We start from the raw sequence: 22,731 nt of genomic DNA, 5'->3' as shown, positions 1-22,731 counted from the left end.
CTAGTTTGAAAATTCAACTACTAACCGAATGCAGCAGGTAGTTTATTAAAGGTTTCCCTGTCTTATTGCTGCAGCTGTTGTACATAACAAAAAGATTGTAATCACAGTGCCCTGGTCATTTTTCCTCTCTAATTAGCTAAATTTAATTTCTCAATATAGTGATGATTCCTTTGGAAACTTGTGACCTACAGCTTCTTTGCTTCCTTCATCCACTGAGAAGCTTAGTCATTACTCGGTGTCATAATGGGTGTAACTCAGAGCAAAGAGAGGACTAGAGGACTCTTGCCTGCAGGTTTCAGAGTTGTAAGCACAGACACCTCAACCACAAGAGGATCAGCATGTTCAGATGACACTGCCTTCCCCTGGGCACCTTAGGGAGGCTGAAATCGGCTGAGCAAGTCCTCCAGCAGTTTCCAGCCTCAAGTCCTCTTTCATAAGGTACCTGGTGAGTGAGCTTGGCTTCTTCATTAATACAATCAATCTAAACTATCTTTGGCTTTCCTCGCTCTTACACAATGAATCAAGTTGCCTTTCACACTGTGATCAATGATTGATATTTCTTTAATGAAGCACATTAGGAGGCAGTGGTGGGAGCTGAATCTATCTCATCAAGAAATGTTATCAGTGTGGTCCAGATCCTGCCTTGACCTCCTCCAGGTCTCTCTGTGAACGTCCTTGCCCTGAGGAGTCCTACACTTCCCTCTTCTTGTCCCTCTCTGCGTGCCTATCCAATACCTCCTGCGAATATTAAGGTTAATTGGCAACTGGAAGGAGAAGGCATCCAAAAGGTTTATGAACCTTAGATGAGTTTCTTACTGGAGGAATGAATTTACTGCCAGATGCAGTAAATTTGTCTGCCTATTTACTTTATAAATGTTATCAAATATGATTCCATGGACATGTGGAGAGGAAGAGGGAAAGAGAGGAATGAAAGGAAGCAGAAAAATTCCTGACAATGTACGTTTGATTCCTGGATACTGAGATGACAGCAAACAAACCCTTTCAGATATGAGAGGTTGGTTTTTATGATCTACTGACTTGGTATTTCAGTGTGTTCTCTCTCTCTCTCTCTCTCTTTCTCTCTCCCTCCCTCCCTCCCTCTCTTCCTCCCTCTCCCTCTCTGTTTCTCTGTCTCTCTCTCTTATTCTCTCTCTCTCTCTCTCTCTCTCTCTCTCTCTCTCTCTCTCTCTCTCTCTCTCTCAGGTAGGTGACACAGTCTAGGTAAAACCACTCAATTTAGAGTCATAGAAATATCTGAAATGTCCCACTACATTATTAGCCCAAAGTATTGTACTTTGTTTGAGTATTGTTTTGCCTACATTAGGTGATCTAAATATACCCTGGGCTTCATGATAAAAATGAAGTATCTATGATCTTAGTGTTGATTAAGTTTTGAGAAAGATGTCCTATTTTAGAACAAATATCAGTGGTTAAGTACAAGAAAAATTGTTGCCTCATACATTTCAAATGAGGAAAAGGGAAATTCATTTTGAAACTGTTGACACAAATGTTACTTTGTTAAAGACAGTATGTAAAATTGACATTTTCTACTGCATGAATATATCCTGAAGAGTTAAATATACTTCCTGCCTCTGTACAGACATTCTCTCTAAAACCTTCTTTGAAGCCTTGTGACCCTAAACTATAACAACGTACAAAATATAATCCCATAGGGTCCGCAATTTTTCATCAGTGATCATAAAGTAACTGTGGATTTCATAGCAATTCCTCACCTACCAGCACTGTATCTGTGTTGGCAAAATAATAACCCTAGGAGGGACTGGGAATAATACATTAATAATTATAGATGTTATGATGAATTATAATTTAAATGTTTTGAAGAGAGAAAAAGAAAATTGGAGATGCTTTGATCCTTAGGCCAAAATATGCCAAGTAAATGTAGCAAGTATTCCCTATATAGGAAGAGCCAGCACCCCTGGCAAGAAGGGACTGAGGCTGCGATCCGGAAAAATGATTGCACCACAGAGGAAGCACACATACACTCCCCACATCTGGTTGTCCTGCTACCCAGGTCCAGACTCTGTAGCCACGGCTGCCTCCCTATTTCCTGGCATCAGGATTCAGGAGACATATAACCTAGGAGGCTCTGTTTCTTCCCATTGAGTGAGGGAAGTGACCTTCTGGCGATGATCAATACAGTCACAGGCATGATATCACCAGCAATGGCAGTATTTCAATCAGTCCTCAAAAACTGCAAGCATCTTTCCTATAGGGTCCCTTGTCTTAATTTTCTTTTAGCTTTTTTAGATTTCTGAGTTTCCAGCATGAATATTCTATTTCACAAAAACGGAATGCTTTCAATCTCAATGCTTACTTTTTTTAAAGAGAAGTACAATAGGAGTCTGGAAAGCCACTTAGGTTGAAAAAAAAAACAATTTTTACTTCATTAAGAAGGAAAAAAATAATAAGAAGGTCTATGTAATCTAACCATAATGTTTAAATATAAGAGGAGCATGCATGTTCTCTGCAGCCAGTATGAGAAAGATCAAGTAAGGTAATCTGCAAAATAATCTATTCTACTTAGTTATTGCTAACTACTGTTTGATGTATTTCTGCTGGTGACTCAATATGGGCTACAATTTGCTTTGCAGAAATTGAAAGTGAATACAGATTAAATAAATTCTTATTACTATGATTAAAAAGAAATGGTCTAGAAGGAACTATCTATAAAAATTCACCTAGAAAAATAACTTTACTACTATTTTTATATTTTGTTTTACTGGGCCACTTGAGCCCAGACTGTAATCTCAGCCCTCATAAGCTGAAGCAGGAAAGAGTTCTAGGTTACTCTGGGCTGTACAAAAAACAACAACAACAAAAAAGGATATACCAGTAGTTGAAACATTACTCTATTTTTTGTTAACTGTGTCATTTTTTTTTTAAAGAGTAGAAGGTAGATAAGAAAAATAAAACAAAGAGCTATTGTTGTTGGGTTTTCTGTTGTTATTGTTTTTTGGAGTTTTGTTTTGTTGTTGTTGTTTTTTTGTTTGTTTGGCCAGTCCTGGGGCTTGGACTCAGGGCCTGAGCACCATCCCTGGCTTCTTCTTGCTCAAGGCTAGCACTCTGCCACTTGAGCCACAGCGCCACTTCTGGCCATTTTCTGTATATGTGGTGCTGGGGAATCGAACCCAGGGCCTCATGTATACAAGGCAAAGCACTCTTGCCACTAGGCCATATCCCCAGCCGTTTGTTGGAGTTTTGGTTTGGCAGTGTTTTTTTATTTTTGTTTGTGTTTTTATTTTTTTGTCTGTTGTGGGACTTGAACTCAGGTCCTGGGTGCTGCCCCTGAGCTCTTTTGTTCAAGGCTAACACTCTGCCACTTTGAACCATTGCTCCACTTCTAGTTTTCTGGAGGTTAATAGGAGATAAGAGTCTCACAAACTTTCTTTCCTGGGCTGGGTTCAAACCATGATGCTCAGATCCCAGTCTCCTGAGTAGCTAGGGTTACAGGTGTGAGCCACCAGCACACGGCTCAAAGGAGTTTTATTTTTAAGTTTCTTCCTAAGAAAAGAGATGCAGGAAGAGAAACTTCAGAGAAGCAGAAGTGGGTCAGGACAGCTACAATATTTTTCTTTAGCTGCTGACAAGCAGTTCCTATGTAATCATCCTGTATGGCAAATACAAGAAAATTAGTTCTTTTTCAGTTGCTTTCAAATCACTGCGGTCTAATAAGGAAATTTTTGATAAAGTATTTTCATTCTTCCTGTCAATCACTGATGGATTTCTGTCTTTGTAGTTCTTTCCTCTCCTTTCATATAGTCAAAGCATTCCGAGATGAAAGCTTTAGTCCTAGACATTCCTTGGCAAATGACTTTATGTATGATACCTATTCTACCCCAGAAATATTTCAATGGTTAAACAGATAAATACAACATAAATGCTTCTCAAAGTGCTTGAAAGTTCTCTAAATTGGAATGCCAAATATAATATTCGCATAACTCCCATCATCCTTTTGTTTCTTGTGCCTGAGATAACAAAGATGTATCAGATTATCATCAGATTTCTGGTGCCAGAGTGAAGATTTCTTCCATCTTCATTTTCCTCTTCCTTCTTTCCTAAAACCACATCGATTGAGCATCAGCCTATTGCCAGACACCAGGACTGGAGAAGTACCACCCAGGCTCAATCCCCAGAGTTAAGTGGAAATGTAGATAGCAGGGTGAGGCCCAAGTCACTTGTATACTGGCATCTTCTCCCAATTATCTACATATATGATCTGTTGCCTTATCTATATGGAAATGGTTTTTCTTTTTTGTTTTGTTTTTACTGTGAAGCAGAGTTGCACTTACAGAGCCCAGGCTAGCCTCAAACCTGACATCTTTTGGACTCAGACTCCTAGATGCTGGGACTATGGAAATGAATCACCAGGTTTGGTCCAAAAGGAGATAATTTTATCAGGGGTTTAAATGTGCTAAATTTTTGTAGATCCTGTAGAGACCTAGAACATGGTAAGCACTCGTCAACCATAGCTGTGGCTATTACCTGTACCTGACTGAATCAACTAAGAATCCCAAGGACTATGACTTTTCAGTGCCATTCATCTGAAGAGCACCCCGGAAGAACCTGGCACAGCCCAAAAGGAACCTGGTCAAAAGTTTCAGCCAGAATCCAGACCTCACAATTACCATGAGTGCTAATTCAGTCATTTCTAAAACCACAAATGATATCATACAGAAATATGGTCTTCTTCACTGCCTTTTGTCCTGATAAGAACAGGTATTTTTCAAAATCATGGAAATTAATGCTTACAGTCACAAGATATAAACAATAGCTTACAGGTTTAAAAAAAAACCAACTTTCCTGCTAAGCAATTAAAAACCAAAACCTCAGTGGGGCACTAGTGGCTCATGCCTGTAATCCCAGCTACTCAGGAGGCTGAGATTTGAGTAAACAGTCCAATGCCAGCCCAGGGAAGGAAAGTCCCCGAGACTCTTATCTCAAATTAACCACCAAATAGCTTCAAATGGAGCTGTGTATGAAGTAGGAGAGAACTAGCCTTCAGCCAAACCACTCAGGGACAGAGCCTAAGGCCCCAAGTTCAAGCCCTAGGAGCCACACAAAACCAAAAAAAAAAAAAAAAAAACAACAACAACAAAAAAACCTTTTATCAATAAAACATTACCAAGAAACAAGTGATGGAGTTCCAAAACATTATGTCTGGGTACTATGAAGTTCTAGACCCCTAAGACAAGAATACTAAATTGAGGTGATATTTTTACCCTAAGAGACATTTACAACCAGGGGACAGCAAGGGAAGGATAGGTGACATTGTGCAAAAAGAAATGTACCCTTTACCTGACTTACATAACTATGGCCACTCTGTATACCACCTTTATAATAATCTTTATAATAAAATATTTACAGAAATAAGGAGGGAGAGACATTTAAGCAGTATCTGAAAGCATCCTTCTTGGGAAGAAGATCTGCTGGCATCTAGGCCAAAGATGCTACTGAGCACACCACAATACACAGGATAGAAGTCATTATGTGGCTCAAAATGTCAAAAGGAAGAGGATTATGGGGACCTCACACCCATAATCCTATCTACTCAGAAGGCAGAGATGGGGAAGGTCTTGGTTTGAAGCCAACCTGGAAGAAAGGTTTGTGATACCCCAGATAAACCAAGAGCTTGGAACGGTGATGCTTATCCTGTTATCCTCACCAGACAGGCAGCATAAACAGGAGGATTGTGGTCTAGGCTGACCTAGACAAAAAGGCAAGATATTATTCAAAAAATAACAAAAGCCACAACAATTGGGTTCCCAGCTCATATAGTATAGCAAACAACAAACCTATGTCAGAAGGCCTGAAGTTGAGAAACTCTGGCCTAGTTATTAGCAACATATGGAACAGACAAAGTGCAAGTGTTTAGTCAATTTAATTTGCCAGGCACTTATGAAGGGAGATATTTGCCACTGTTTTGCAGCTAGAAAAAGGATAGCTCAAAGATGAGTCATTTAGGGGCTGGGGATATGGCCTAGTGGCAAGAGAGCTTGCCTCGTATACATGAGGCCCTGGGTTCGATTCCCCAGCACCACATATACAGAAAACGGCCAGAAGTGGCACTGTGGCTCAAGTGGCAGAGTGCTAGCCTTGAGCAAAAGGAAGCCAGGGACAGTGCTCAGGCCCTGAGTCTAAGGCCCAGGACTGGCCAAAAAAAAAAAAAAAAAAAGAAAGGATAAAAAAAAGATGAGTCATTTACTCAAACCTCTTCAACATTGGTAAATACCCCTCTGTCTACCAAGTTCTGAAGTTCACACTCCTAAACTCTAAACTCCCCTGCTCTGAGCCAACAGGTTTCTACTCTTACTAAACAGTTTGTTGTGAGATCAATTTAAAGACACAGCAGATAGGCAAACAGCTGAAGCAATTCAGTCAACTATGGTCAATGCCCCAAGTTCAAATTGTTGGAAACAGAGAGCCAGAGAGAGGGGACCAGAGTTATGGAGTATGGTTGAAGCAGCCTTATTAGTTGCTGTTACTCATTTATTTCTTATATGAACCAATTGGCCATCAATCAGCCTCAGTATACAGGTCATGTTCTCAATTTTTTGGACTGGGTACTGCTACTCCCAGATGGTGTTTTGACTAAAATACTAGAGGTCAAGGGTGAGTATTGGCTTGTGGCTAACTTAGTCCAATGACCTACAGGAATGTAGAATTTAAAGTCAGAACCATCATTTCTGGACAATATTTGAGGTAAGAACAAGCTTTCAAAACCAGCGGTCAGAATTAGTAGTCACTGGCATCCAGGTTACACTCTAAGACACAGCCCTCAGCCATTAGGGGCAGGTATCCAATTAAACAATCACAATCAAATGGGAGCCCATGTTTAGCTACTCTTCTCTAATGTCACCAGGAAAAATGACTTGTTTAGGGAAGGAAGCAGATGGGGTCAAGGAAGAGACAGTAGCTGTTTGGGTTAAGTTTCTGTTTTCTCCAGGGTTGTATAGGTGAACTTACTAAAGAGTAGAAGACAGACAACTCCGTATCCAGGGTCACTAACTACATTCTGAAATCCTGGCCTTCTTACTTATTTTGTGCATGGAACTGAAAGCAATCCAATGGCGACTTTTTAATTGTTTTTTGTTTGTTTGTTTGTTTGTTTTGTTGGGTGTTTTGTTGTTGTTTTTTTTACAGTGCTTAGGACTAAATTCAGGTCAAGTGCTATTGCACTGAACTAAATCTCCAGCCCCTCAAAAAAAGCTTTTTTTACTTTGCCAAATTTTTAACACTCATCTGTCAGTAGGTATGTGTAGTAGACTGCTTTGATAGATACCAAACTCCATAGATTCTCAGTTCTCTGCTCTAAAATAGTGTCTTGCTTATATCCTCTGGCATACTTTAAATCATCTCTAGATTACTTGGGCTATCTAGTACAATGTGAATGGTTCATAAATCCTTAGGGAATGAGAACAAGAAAAAAGTCTATACCCAGTCAGTACAGATTCTATTCTTAAAACTATTTTCAATCAGCTCTTGGATGAGTCTTCAGATGCAAAAAATACTGACATGGAAGACTAATCAGAATTTCACACTTAGGGAAAAGCTAAAGGAAGAATGTAACCTAGATTTCCCCAGTATAAACAGCTCACATTTCATTTCATCTCCTTTTATTTCCATATGTTGTTTTCAAAATGTTTATGTACATATTATTATTTTCTAATATTTTTGACATCCTGCTCCTTAACCATTAAACACTGCAATGTATATTTCCTTAAATAATAGGATATTTTCTACAAAACCGTAGTGTAATGATCAAAATTGGGAAGTTAATATTGATGTCATATTATTTATCAACTGTACATACTTCAACTTTCATTCTTAGTTAATGTAATAATGTTCTTTCTGGAAAAACTAAAAGTGTTCTCCGGTCCACCAACATGTGCTGCACTTGGCTGTCATTTCTCTTTAGTCTCCTGTGATCTGCAAGTCCTGTCTTCCATCTTCCATGATTTTCATGTTTTTGAGCAACACAGAGCACATATTTTGTAGAACCAGTATTTTCCCATGTAATAAGCTTGGAGTTATACACAAGAGTGTTGTAACTTTTCTAGGGTGCCATGACAGTGGTTTGTCCCCAAAGTAGTAATGTCCATCTGCTTTGATGCACAGATTATCTACTTGCCTAGTGAAAGACACCTCCACTGGCTCCTACGTACTCTTGATATGACCCCAATATTCTTTGAGCACTTTTTTAGTTTGTAATGTACTATGTTCCTGGCTCATTTTGTACTTTCCCCCCTCAGTTCAATTCTAACACTAACTTTACCAAAGATTATAAATATGAAACCTAGAAATCAAGCTATGAAGTCAGGCACAGTGGCTCAAACTTGTAATCCTAGCTACTTTAGAGGCTGAGGACAGGATGACCGTGGTTTGAAGCCAGTCTGGACAAACATGAGACCATAATCTTAACAGAAAAATCTGGGTGTAGTAGTATATATCTGCCATCCCATCCACTGTGGAGTGCCTAAATAGGAGGAATGTGGTCCAGGCCAACCCACAAAATGCAGAAACAACAAAATCTCAAAAACAAACAAGGCAAAAATTGATGGCTGTGTGGCTCAAGTGGTACTGCACCTGCCTAGAAAGCATGAGGCCCTGAATTCAAACTCTAGTACCTCAAAAAGAAAGAGAGAGAGAGAGAGAAAGAGCGAGAGAGAAGCCAAGATCTGAGTTCCTAGTATGTTCATTGTTATTAGAGCTTCACTGTTTATAGTTTACCAGGAAGAGCTAGAAACCTCTTTATCTATCCCTCGCTCTACCTACATATGCTTGTAGCTATGGGTTCATAGCTAATCCAATTCCCCTTCCCTTTTTCCATCATTGTCACTATCCTACCTGACCATGAAACTTGGCTTCTATCATCCACAGTTTATTTGTTGATTTCATCAATCATTTGAAATTTTAAGATCATCTGTTTTGTAGTGATGGTGAAGTCATGGACTTGTGATTTTACTTGTTCTTGTTGAATTGCATGTATGTATGCCCACATGCATGTTATACATACAAGTATGTTATGGGAAATTTGAAGTTACATGACATCATTTCCATAGCAACCTTCTAAGTTTGAATAACCATATGTGGTGGCTGGATAACTATCACCATAATTTTGAAGTAGTGACCAGCATGAGCATATTCTGTGAGACACCAACAGCAAGGTGAAATAAAAAGTATTTGTCATTTCTACTGGTGATAAAACCACATATACACAGGTACTGCTAAAGCTCAGCATGACTTTCATAGTTAAAAGATGTGCTACATTGCAGTTTATAGCTTAGAGAAAATATAGACTTTCTTCTCCTTGGACTCTACCCATAGGCTCTCTGGAGGTTCTATGGAACTTCTTTGCCTGTGGAACTTCCATTGATATCCAAATCATCACTCCATCTGAATTCAAACCTCTTTTTCTTAACCCACTTTTGTGTACAGGAACAGCACCCATCTTCCTTGTGGCCTTCCTCTTCCCGAGACCTCAGAAACTTGTGCCACATTCATTGTCCTGGAACTGAGGAGGCCATGACAGGAGATGACTCTAGCAATCACTATGCTAGACATCCGAGGTTGCTCTGGACTCGTGGACTTTTATCTCAATTTCTCAGTCACCAAGGGCAAAGTGCCACACACTGACCCTGTCAGCAAGTTGGACACTGCTCACCCCTAGCCGAGGGGCAGGGATTCTACTTCTCTCACCCTCCTGTCCTCTGTGGCTTTGACAAATCACCTTGTATAGTTAAATCTGTTTTATCTTTCATTAAATTAAGTAGATAATATGCCTTCTGTAATGAAAAGATGGGTGAGAGGATCAAATAAAACTATATACAAAGTTCAGTATAATGCTGGAATATAATCCATGACCACTCAAGATGGCCTCTGGTGAAACTGACCCTTCCGCCTCTGCGCTCAGGAACATTTAAGCCCATGCATTTTCACCTTCAAATACCTGCTTTGGGATTTTGAATCACAATGAAGGCTACAAACATCCACTTGAGGAATACATTCAACATTTTTACATTCAAAAACTCAAACTTAAGCCTGAAAAAAAAACTGTATTAATTGGATGTATAAATATGAAATCTTATTTAAATACTTAGATACATAGTTTCACAAGAGTTCGTTCCACTTCCTCCACAACACATTTTAATGGATTTATGTGTTTCAGAAGAGAAATCCTGCTACATGGATGTTAAACTTGCAACAAATCATAAATCACAAGAAAAAAATCAAAGAAATGACATTAAATTATTAAGTCATAGTAGTCTATAACTATTTTAGAAATAGTTCCAGATATATCACAAGAACCTAATAGTTTTCCCAAACATAGTATATTTTAGTATTTTACCCTGAATTAATAGTTATTCATGGATATTCTTTTATTCTTTCTTCAACTATGGACCTTTTAGAAGGAAAGAGATAAAAAACCAAGCCCGAATTTTTCTTGAGAGATAAAAAAGATACATTATACTGAATTAGTTTTATCTGAAATTCTCTATTACTTGCACACCAATAGAAATGAAGTGTTTGGGGGGTGTAGCTAGTTTTATTTCTATTAGGAAAATATTTGTGTGTATAAAAAACAAATGTAATGTATGCACTAAAATATCGAGTCAAAAGTTATGCTCATTGTTACCTTTTATTTTTCTATATTTGTTCTTTTTGTTTCACTTGGAGTATAAATTGGTTATAGGCAAAAAAAAAAAAAAACACCACATGAATTAAATTTTAAAGGGATTCAAATGATAAATCAGAAGGTACCAAAAGAAAATAAAGTCCAACATTTATAAAACTTCTAAGGTCCTTTTTGAACACAGTAGCCATGACCAGAAGTCTGAACTTCAGTTACTGGGTTTTTGTAGGTGAGGCTGCCCAGGCCTTTGTGATTCTAAGGGAGGGTCCAGATTAGGGAGGGCAGAGAAATTGGAAACTTCCTGGGTCATGGGGGAGGGAGAGAAGCCTTTCCTGCACATGATGTTTGTTCTCTTTAGCTCCCTGCTCCTCCCTCCACTGACTAGAAAGCCAATCCAAGTGTTCCTGGGTGGGGAGGGAGTTAATGACCTCTTTCCCTCAGGTTGCTTTTCCACATGCCTGGGCCTCCAAGATGTGTGGCACTCAGGCAGCCCTCAGCTTCTTTTTCACATCCTCCCTCTGCTGGGATAGGCTTGCTCTTCCCTGGGCAGCAGGGTGTCACATGCCAAGGATAAATGCAGTTGTAGGCTTCAGAGGCAAGGCAAAAGATGTCTTCCTCATGCTTGATTGTAAGCCAAAGACTACACTTCCTCATGCTTGATTGTGAGCCAAAGGCTACCCCTATCCCTGACACATACCATCAAAGCCTGTTTTACAGTATGATTTTGATTCATCTGATCTTCATTGCACATGATTATTTTTCTTACAGGAGACTGGCATCCACAGAAGATAGATTTTAAACATTGGAGATGTGATTTAGGATAATAGGCATTGACTAGCAATTCTCTCCCATTCTCTTCTTGTTCAGTCAGAGCAGTAATGTTCTCACAGATAGGTAGAAGACTGACACTCTCCTATTGAACACAAAAAAACAGAGAGAAATTGAAAATGTTTTCTTAGTGACAATAGCAAAAATGTTTTCCTTTCCCTGAAAATCTGACATATTTGGGAGTGCCACAGAACACAGACTGAGCTATACTTTAGCAGATTCTGAACCCACTTTGCCTTTGAATTCTACCAAGCAGAAAGAAGTGAGTTTTACTGTGAGAACCAGTCTCTCCAATGTATAAGTTCAGGTGTGAAGCTGATGTCATCACTCTGTTCCAGCTCCATCCAGTGGCATGTGTCAGCTTTGCTGTGTCACAACCCTCTCTACCTCCCAATTGTTTTATTTCTGATTTGTTGGCTTTTGCATTGCCTTAGAAGAATGGTTTATCACTTCTGTGACCATCTTCTCAACAGACAACCCAAATACAAATTATTGGATGATATTGATCAAGATTCATTGTGCTCATGACCTAAAATGTTGAAGTAAAACCTATTTGTGGTACTAAAGATTATTTTAAGTTATTATTTTTAGGTTTAATTTTTATTCTCTTCAAGGAGTTATGCAAAGGAGTTTCAATTCAACTTTCTATTTATCTTCCCAAATGGATTAAAATGGTTCTAATTTGATTTTTTTCTACTTTTGAACACTTAGGACATCATCTTTTATTATACAAGGAAAGATTGTCCCTGTCACATAAAGGAACCAAAAAAAATGTTCTTTTTGGTGTTGGTCTTCCTCATTCTCTGTGCTTTCTTGTGGAATTACAAAGAACAACTGAGGATTGCGAACATCACTGAGAAGTATATCTTCATCACCGGATGTGACACTGGATTCGGAAACTTGGCAGCTAGAACTTTTGATAAAAAGGGGTTTCATGTCATTGCTGCCTGTCTAACTGAATCTGGATCAACAGCTTTGAAAGCAGAAACTTCCGAGAGACTCCGCACTGTGCTTCTGGATGTAACTGACCCAGAGAAGGTTAAGAGCACCGCCCAGTGGGTGAAAAATCATGTTGGGGAAAAAGGTAAGAGAAGATCAAGATGGTAAAAATAGAGGGTAGTAACCTAACTAAAAGAAAATAAAATATATTCACATTGTAAAACAGCCTTTCCAGAAAATTCTCCTAAACACAAGGTGTGTACTTCTCTAATCTCAGCAGAAATTTGAAACTGTTGCACATCACAGGCTCTGTGTAAGACACACCCAGGTTGTGCCCAGCCTTAAGTTGCAATGAGTGAATTCAGAACAGAGATGTGAATCCTAACTTTTCCTGGTGTCACGTGATGGGCCACTCCAGCCACATACATAGCACAAGGAATAAGAGCTAAAATTGCCAATAGAATATGAGAGTAACCCTTAAATCTGGATACTTGGGCAGTACTTTTCTACCACAATGGCCCCAGAGGCTATACATTTTCAGTGGGTCAGACAGAAAAAGAAAGCAAGGTTGTTAAGTCTTAGACCTGGGTCAGACAGAAAAGGCCAGTTTGTTAAGTCTTAGACAGTCAGGTGTGCATGAGCCATCAGATATTCTCTAAAGTTTTTCTAAGATGATTGCATTCTGAACTGGAAGGGTTTTATCAGCTTTGAATAAATTAGAAATACTCCCATGGAGGAAAGTATTGGGGTTGATGAAGGAAAAACAGTGTGTGTGTGTGTGTGTGTGTGTGTGTGTGTGTGTGTGTGTCTTCCTCAATTAGACCTTTATCATGTATCTGAGAATGTAATGATTACATAAGCCTCCAGATAATTGTTCATGTTTGAATTCCAAACACCTTCAACAACACTAAGTGTAAAATAAGCTTCATAAATGACTGAATATTTTTATTAAAAATAAATGTAGAGTAGTTTCATATTATTCCTATTATTCTTTGCCCATACATAGTATTTTATAAATGAAGTCTAGCTAGGTAGAACAATCAGATCAAGTTGCTTACACATCTGCCATGAGAAAGGAGAAAGTTTACTTGGAAAGTATCAGTATTTGAAATTCAGAATCATAAATAGAATAACAATGAGGCTAAATCCCAGAACCAAACTTCAATGATTCCAGTTTAGGCCCCCATTCTCTGTCATCACTTCCCCAAACATCCAAGTCATCAAAGGCAGCTACATGACTGCAAAGAGGAAATGGCACCATGGTGGAAAGCAGAAGATGAGCATCCAACAAGATGCCCATATGCATGCTACCCTCCACCTCTCTCCCACTCTGTTCTAGGTCTCTGGGGTCTGATCAATAACGCCGGCATCCTTGGTGCGCTGGCTCCCACTGACTGGCTGACTGTGGAGGACTACAGAGAACCCATTGAAGTGAACCTGTTTGGACTCATCAGTGTGACATTAAATATGCTTCCTTTGGTCAAAAAAGCTCAAGGGAGGATTGTCAATGTCTCCAGCATTGCAGGTCGTCTCGCATTTGGTGGAGGGGGCTACACTCTATCCAAATATGCAGTGGAAGGCTTCAATGACTGCTTAAGGTAAAGTACATTCACTGATTTAAGAAATATTTTTTGTGAATGTTTATTGAATGTTTAGTATCTACTACACACACTGTTAGTATTTTAAATTATTTCTCCTTTATAGAGGATACTACTAAAGCTAAAAACGATTAAGTATCTTGGACAAGGTCACCCAGAAAATCAGTGGTATAACTGAGATTTGGACTTGCCTAATTTTAAGCTTTGTCTTAATGCATGATACTAATAATGGTGGTGAATTAATAGTCAATGGATCAGTTTGTCAGATAAGGATAGAGAATCAGACTAAGAGTGAATCAAAGTAGGTTTCACCACAGTTGCTACTAGCCATTTGGGACACAACAATGTAGTCTTTCTTAAATGCTCAGTAGAAAAGTATCCATTCTTACATAGCTGCTCAGTGCACTTGGTCCACATATTGCAGAAGGAAGAGAGATAGAGAAGGATATGTTTAATTGGTTTCATCTGAAACCAGAATTTATCACTGAAATGACTGCAAGTGGTTCTTTTAGTTGAGGTTCTGGCAAGAAATGATACATATTAAAATTGGGTAAAGGAAGTAGAGTTGCTTTAAAGTTTATTTTCAGAAGGTAGGTGGCATCGAGGCAAATCCTAAGTGTAATATCTAGGAGCTAATGATTCTAGAGGCATTTCTATGCATACACTGAAGGACAAGGAGGCAGGGAAGCTTCCAGAACATGGAGACACAAAGGCTGTCAGCTTCCATTGAGGGATAAAATAATTCATGTTGACAACACAGGTGGAATAACTAGCTCTCCCCTTTCTCTCTTTCTTTCCTTCCCTGACATCCTTCTGGCACATCAGTGTGCCCACTAGACGCCAAGGTATAGGTAACTTGGTGAGTCATCACAAATGTGGTGCTGGCAAAACAGACTGAAGAAATAAATGGAAAAGAGTTAGCTAAGTACACTGTGAGAGAGGACAACATTAGATGACATTCCTTCATTTCGTCTCTTCATTTAATTAATTAGTATGTGTTGAACATATGTGTTAGAGTTTGTGATCTATTCCATGGATCTAGAAGTAACTTACTGATAAAAGGACAGGTTGATGCCACTGAAACTAGTAAAGATGAAATAACTTATTTTCCATGTGATCATGCTGCCAAGTTTGATTCTCCCAGAAACAAATGCAAAATTTTTGGCATATTGTTTCCAAAACATTTAATGTGCATTTGAGTCACTAGCTTGGGGTGTTGTAAAAAATGCAAACCTTGATAGAGTGGAATTGAGGTGAGGCCCGAGTTTCTATTTTTTTGAATCCACCACAGTGTTACTGATGGATCTGAGATCACACATTGAGTAGCAAGGTCACAGAGAACCTTCTTTCATCTCATTGGGTGACCGCTGGTTGCATTCTACAAGCAGCAGTATTTAGTTTGTTTAGAACTTTGCTCACTTTTTGCCCCAGGGCCTGGGTACTGTTCCTGAGGTCTTTTGCTCAAGGCTAACATTCTACCTCTTGAGCCACAGCTCCACTTAGAGATAAGAGTCTCATGGACTTTCTTGCCTGGGCTGGCTTTCAACCATGATCCTCAGATCTCAGCCTCCTGAGTAGTGAAGATTACAGGCATGAGCCACCAGCACCCAGCCATTTGCTGACATTTCAACTAATAGATTTGTGGAAATTTCAGTGTATCTATACTATACTTGAATCATGAGATTGGTATGTGAAGCAGTATTTTTGCATCCAGACACAGTCGAGTTCCAAAATATCTACCTATAGGGTAGCTACCTTTAGGGTCAGTAGTCTGAGACAGGATAAAGGTTCTTTAAAGCTGTATTGGCCTAACACACATACTGATCTCCTACTGATTTTATTACCTTTATAAGCTTAGTTAGGTGGCCTGTCTCTGGATAAGTTGCTATTTTCATGAGTTGAATAGGACTTCTCAAATACTCTCTTGGAACTCTTGGAACTGATACAATTCTACATTAAACTGAAGAAAGGATTCTACTGGTTTGCCATGCCTTGTTTTTTTTTTTCAGAAGAGGGACACCATGAGGCTTCCAAATCCTTGACAACCAGGAAATGAGTAGACTATTGTTCTTTTTTGTAGTGACATGATATAGAAAGCTTGCTCCACAGCATAGGGACCCGGTGAGATAGTTGTGTTGTGGCCTTCAGCATCCTCATTTTGTGCAGTTGTCTTCATTTATAAAATGAAGGTAAACTTTTTCATTCAAGCCAGTCAATGGCTATTGATCCATTCCCCATAAGGTAGTTTAAGTACTGAGAAGAAACATTCTTAGCCCCATTTTTCACCAGTTTCCTGAGGAGAATATAACTTACAAAGATGAACACTGGATCCATGTGGAATGGTGGTCTGCCAAGATAATTTCTCCATACCTGTTTTCTCATCTGCTAAATAACTAGGTAAAACTGCATAGATGCTTGCTTCCAATGCACCCAATTCTGTGGCTCCATGAAAAGATTCATAAGAAACTAGTCACAAAATAGCACACATCCTATAATCTACGTTAAAAACAAAATAAGGGCTCATATGGAGTGCAGATTTAATGCTTAGCACTGCAAAAAAAAATCCTTAAATTAGAAAACATCTTCAACTATTCTTTCCACAGACGGGACATGAAAGCTTTTGGAGTGCATGTCTCATGCATCGAACCCGGATTGTTCAAAACACATTTGTCAGATCCAATAAAGACAACTGAAAAGAAGTTAGCCATTTGGAAACATCTGTCTCCAGACATCAAGCAGCAATATGGAGAAGGTTACATTGAAAAAGGTGAGTTGCAGGGCGGAATCAGTGCCCTCTTGGGCATTGTCTGGGGCCAGTCTCCTAGCCAGTGTGAAGGAGACCCATTTAGAAATTTTAAAAAAAAATTAAAAACAGGTTCTCACAATAATACAGCAACAGAGATTTTAAAACTGGATCAAGGGTCATTATCAATTCCAATGCCATCTCTTGCCTTCTCTGACTCTATAAAATTCACTATAGCAAGTAGCAAGATCTATGCTAAGTACATCTAAAATGCATAATTCTTTCCTTGAAAGAGCTACTGGAGTAGTGAACAGAGGCCTTGAAATGTTCCACCCAGAGTTATGCAACCACTCCTGGACTCACATAGGTTGCTCCAGGACTCAAGGCTTCATCTCTACACTTAACTTCTTCTGATTTCAGAGCACCACTCATTCACTCAACATTACTGAAGGATTTCCAGACATTATAAAAGAATAAAGACTCCAATTCTGACCCTTCAATTTATTTGACAACAAAATGTAAACAGTGAGATTGTGAAACAAGGAGACTACAGTACACAGCCTCCTTCATCGTAACTCTAAATCCCAGAAAAAGTACTCCATAGTATGGTTTTTATTACTCAAGGAATTTAGACCAGAAAAAGTGCACAGCCGGTTAAAAATCTTAATGGAACAGGTCAGGCTTGAATAACATCTAAGAAAAAGGAATACATTATCTAGATGGAAGCTTCTAGGAGCAGTAACACACAGAGGGGGAAATAGGTCATAAAAGTCATGAGTCAGCTGGGTGCTGGCGGCTCATGCCAGGAACTGGCTACTCAGAAGGTTGAGACTCAGAGGACTGCATTTGAAGCCAGCCTAGGCCGACGAGACCATGAGACATTATCTCCAAAATAACCAGACCCAAACCAGGCTGGCAGTGTGGTTCCAGTGGTAGAGCACCAGTCTAGCAAGCAAGCAAGGTGAGTAAGCAACCGAAGCAAGCTCAAGGCCCTGAGTACAAACCAGTACTGGTGGGGAAGAAAAGAGGTATGAGTCAAAAGACCGAGTCAGAGAGGAAGGTAATAATAAAGATTACATAATGATGAATCATATTGTGAACATTTACTAGCCTCTTATTACCATTTTAGGTGTTCACAAGCCCGCTTTCATTTATAATCCATAAACTGTAAAGACAATTCTCTTCCATTTACAAGCCCCAAACTGTAGAAAATTCTACTATCTCCTGCATTTGTAGGAAGAAAGAGGTGGGGGAGAAACTTACCTGAACTTGCACAGGTAGTAAGTGGAAGAGCTAGATTGGAGCACAGCCAGGCTGACTGCCATTGACACTGTACTATAATGCAAACAATGCATTGACTGACACTGGTCATACTTCCTATGTCAGAGCCTGCCACCTCGAACTTCTTGCCCCTACTGATGTTGATTTTCCTGTTCTGCCAACATTTATAAAGCTCTTGCTTTAAGTTGGATATACAGTACTGTGGCACAATTCAAGGTCAGGATTTTGAGATAAAGGCAAAAGTCAAGTCAGATATATCTGGGGAGGGTTTTGAAATAACTGACACCTCCCCCAACTTCACCACTCCAATACAAAAGCACACACATATACATGTGCCATATACATATAGCTTATATTCTGTCTTATTACAATAGCCATTCTAAGAAGTACAGGGGATATGTTGTTGAATTTATATTTCCCTGGTGAATAGTGATACTAAATATTAAGACAATTCATCTTGTTTATTAATTCTTCATCAAATGTATGGTTTACAAATAATTATCCATCCCTTAGCAGTTCATTCATTCTTTTCATTTTTTGCCATGCCAAAGCTTTTATTTGCTATAGTTCCATCTATTGCAGCTTTTTCTGTCTGTGTCTTAGGGTCATATCCAAAAGTTATTGCCCAGACCAATGTCAAAAAGGTTTTATCCTACATTTTTTCTAATAGTTTTATACTTTGAGGTCTTACATGTAGTCCTTGATCTATTTCGAACTGATTTTTGTACATGGCATGAGATAGGGGTCCAATTTCACTCTTCTACATGTGGCCATCTAGTTTTCCCAATACCTTTTATTGAAGAGATGACCTCCAAACCATTACTGATTGCTCATAAGATACCTGCCTCTTAGAAAGGATTTTAGCTTATTACTCATTATCTGAGATACTTCAAACTTCTTTTTTTTAAAATAATAAGTATCCCTTTATTTGTTGACTGCCATTACAAAAACTGGTTTCAGTAGCAACAAAAGTGTTTTTCTTGATGTCAGAGGCAGTTACTACCCAAAGTGTCAAATTTCTTGACTTGAATGCTTGGAATATTTCACTTTTTCCTCACAGAATTATACAGGCCTGTGGTATGTGTTCACACGTTCACATCCATGAGCACCTACATACTCATGGACAAACACATGTGCACACCTATAGTGCTTCTCTAAGACAAATTAGGAACCAAACCTATGACTTCCCAGGCTGAGGGACTTCATGGGCCTTATAAAGTCTTTCCCCCATTGTCTTGAAAGAACAGTGCTCAAAATAGAGTCCCCTGACCAGCAGCAAGATCATTACCTAGAAACATGTTAGAAATACAAATGCCTTGGCCTTACTTCACATCTTTTTGACTCAGAAACTCTAGAGTTGAAACCCAGAAATCTGGATTTTAACAAACCTGCTAGGTTTGCCACCTGTGCTTGGCAGACTCTGGTCTAAAGAAGGCATTGTTTGCCTCCTTTCCTGGGGAAACAGATAGAAAGCCATGACAGATCCTCCATGGACCTTCCCCTTTGCACTGTAGCCTCCCACTCTGCTCTTTCTCTTCTTCAAGACCCAGTGTGCTTTTGTCTCTTTGAATAGGTCTAGAACAACTGAAGAGAGCGACAGCCTCTGTAAACATGGACTTGTCCTTGGTGGTAGAGTGCATGGACCATGCTCTAACAAGTCTCTTCCCGAAGACTCGCTATACTGCTGGAAAAGATGCCAAGACTTTTTGGATACCTCTGTCTCACATGCCAGCAGTGTTTCAAGACTTTTTAATGTTGAAACATAAAGTAGAGCTGGCTAATCCCAAGGCAGTATGACTTGGCTGGCCACAAATGCCTGCCCCAGGACATGCAGTAGTCTGCCTCTGAGGACACAGCTTTCTAGTCCTTTGCAATTCATCAACTAATGCAGTGTGGACTCCTTTCTGTTGATGAAAGGAGTCTCACCATCCCCAACACTGTTCTTAGGTCCAATTTCCAGTTAACTTTGGGAATCAAAAGGACAGAGATAGCTCTGTTTTGTAGGATGGATGGGACATTGAAAGACTTACATTCATAAATGGAGCCAATGTGTTCATTTATCTTGCTTGGAATAAGACTCCCAAGGACTAGAACTCAGTTCAATCATCTTTCATAGAGACAAGAAAAGGAAGAAAGCTGAAGAATTATGCAACATTGACATAAACTAAGACATAAGCGAAAACAAAAGTAGGTAAAAATGCACATCAAAGGAAAGAAAAAGACGGGAGCAGCGATAAACAGAGTGTAGGAGTGATATACACATAGAGGCAGGGGCCCCAAGGCAAGCATCCTGAGCTAAGGAACTCCCAAGGATTTGCATTCTGTTAAAGACCACTGTGATCATTGACTCACACAGTTTTCTGGTGGGAGGATGGAAATCACAGAGTAGCCAGTCCTTCAAAAGTAATAAAGTACAGGGTATTTGTGTTTACTTTATCGACTGTAAGAGTAACCAGAGCAAGACCTCTTACATACCTCACATTTGACATCGGTTGGAAATGTTGCATTTGGTGTGTCACTAGATCTCCATGAAGGCAAAGGGCTACATTTAAAGGCTGTCTTACAGTTACAATGTGCTGAGATTTTAACTAGTTATCAACCAGGTCATCCAAAAACCCTGCCTTTTCCCTGGTATAGTCAAAATAATAGCAATGGTTGCTTAACTCTTAGTGTATAGGTCAGATATTTCATTCATTTGTTATGTCTTATATGCATGATTTCCTCCAACCTGAACCACATCTCAGTCAGGTATGTTCTTCAGAGATGAAGAAAGGAAGTCACAAAGAAGTGAGCAATGTTCCCAAGGTTATCCTACCAGTAGGGGTTGGCCAAGACTCAGACCCAAGCAGTGAATGTCATGACTATGCTCCCAATATTGTGCTACATAATAGAGAATCTGAGTCTTGTAAATGATTTTTCTAAACTTTGAATCTGACTGTACAAAGTCAGCCTTTGTTAAGTCAACCTAATTTAGCCTTTCCCAGCCAATAATGCATATAAGTGATATGTCACTGTTAGTAATAATGATGTGTGTGTGTGTGTGTGTGTGTGTGTGTGTGTGTGCACGCTAGTACTAGGGCTTGAACTCAAGGCCTCATTAAAAGCTAGTGTTCTACCGCTTGAGCTATACCTTAATTGCTGGTGTTTTGTTTGTTAAATGAAGATAAAAGAGTCTCATGGACTATTCTGCCTGGGCTGGCTTTGAACAATAATCCTCAGATCTCTGTCTTCTAAGTGGCTAGGGTTTCAGGCATGTGCCCCCTGCTCAAGGATATATGTTTGCTTTCCTATATTCTACTTAGTTTAAATTTCTCTAACTTACGATAAAACAATATAAGCAGATATATATGTATATATATATATATAAATTCCCAGATCCTTGAAGATTTCTGATGTGTTTTCTTTTTTTCTATTTTCCCTACTCTTTCTTTTTTTCTTTTTCTTGTTGTTGTGAACTTTGTATTGTTAGTTGCTTTAGAAATGTATTTGTACACATGTGTTGCTAATGTCAATAAAGACTTCGGATCAAATTTCTTGACCCAGAACCAACACTTGAATTTTCAGCTTTTAAAGAACAGACTAAGGATCTGAAATTGGGATGCCACAAATACTGTTTCTTGATGACTGAATTGTTTTAGCTGTGCAGATTGTCTGCTCACTGAGGCAAGGGGTCGCCCTAGGAGCTCTGCTGGGGGAAGCAGGGGATCCCAGCCGGAATGAGGTCAGTGCCTCCCAGCACCACCGCACTGCAGTCAGTGCTGGATTTTGCAATTTGGCTAGAAGAGGCCCAGCATCTATGTCATGAGACATTTCACTCAGAACATTCCCAGTGTGACACGTTTCTGCTCCAATACCACAGAAGAATGGAAGGTCCCCACCTTCTAATTACCTTGATGATTAGCTCTCATTACTAGAACATTTTTTATTAATTTTAGTAAAATATCTGGGGTGAGGGGAAAGGAAGGTGTTGTCACTTCTGCTGCCATCATGATAATAATTGTTCCTGTTCATTGAACCTTGGCAATGAGCCAGACTATACCCACAATGCCATCCATGAATTGACTTAAGTCTTTACACCTTTCATACAACAGGCATTTTCCTACTTTGTTTTCTAAGCTAGGAGCCTAATATTCAAAATTCTTTCACCTCTGAGGATCTAAGATTCCTAAATTCCCCTTGCATTCTGTTCATATGGCACATGCTAGTGCACACATAGCTAAGAATTTCTAGTCTCTAAGGCCAGAGGAAATAACAAGGGCCAAATGCTTCCAATCTCAGTTTTCACAAAGCCAGAAATTTTACTTTTTTTCAGTTTTGCTTTAGCCTCTAACCAGCACAAAGGAGGTGGGACCACAGGGGAGGGAGATAGAAATGAAGATGAAGTTAAGCAAACTTCAGAGGAGCCAGTGGCAGTTAGCATAGAAAACAAAAAGATGGGAGAAGGAGGAAGAGAGGGAGGAAGAGGAGGAAGAAAGGGAGGAGGAGGAGGAGGAGAGGGAGGAGGAGGAGGAGGAGGAGGAGGAGGAGGAGGAGGAGGAGGAGGAGGAGGAGGAGGAGGAGGAGGAAGAGGCTGGAAGGATTCTTAAAGCAACTCAGGTCCTTGGCTAGCTCTGTTGTCTATCCAGACCTCTATAGCCACAAGTTCTGAAACCTCAGATTCAACCCATCACAGATGGAAAGAGCTTAACAAT

The 22,731-nt window shown here is 39.4% G+C and overlaps 1 protein-coding gene across 1 annotated transcript; it reads left to right on the top strand.

Annotated features, from left to right (window-relative positions):
• Positions 1–281: 281 nt before the first annotated feature.
• Positions 282–21,077, top strand: Dhrs9 (dehydrogenase/reductase 9). The gene is made up of 5 exons (XM_048344244.1): positions 282–445; positions 12,191–12,563; positions 13,758–14,016; positions 16,620–16,783; positions 19,614–21,077. Exons 2-5 carry the CDS (start codon positions 12,251–12,253, stop codon positions 19,835–19,837), a joined length of 960 nt encoding a protein of 319 aa, XP_048200201.1. The 5' UTR covers positions 282–445; positions 12,191–12,250; the 3' UTR covers positions 19,838–21,077.
• Positions 21,078–22,731: the final 1,654 nt, after the last annotated feature.

This window comes from Perognathus longimembris, chromosome 4, assembly GCF_023159225.1.
Source record: "Perognathus longimembris pacificus isolate PPM17 chromosome 4, ASM2315922v1, whole genome shotgun sequence".
NCBI classification, from domain to species: Eukaryota; Metazoa; Chordata; class Mammalia; order Rodentia; family Heteromyidae; genus Perognathus; species Perognathus longimembris.
This window is presented reverse-complemented; position numbering and strand designations above follow the sequence as displayed.

Excerpts from the sequence above, each read along its gene's own strand:
- Dhrs9 (XM_048344244.1), top strand. The coding sequence starts at position 12,251 with ATGTTCTTTTTGGTGTTGGTCTTCCTCATTCTCTGTGCTTTCTTGTGG. Across the intron at positions 12,564-13,757 it reads AAATCATGTTGGGGAAAAAG|GTCTCTGGGGTCTGATCAAT; the intron begins GTAAGAGAAGAT and ends ACTCTGTTCTAG. Across the intron at positions 14,017-16,619 it reads GGCTTCAATGACTGCTTAAG|ACGGGACATGAAAGCTTTTG; the intron begins GTAAAGTACATT and ends TTCTTTCCACAG.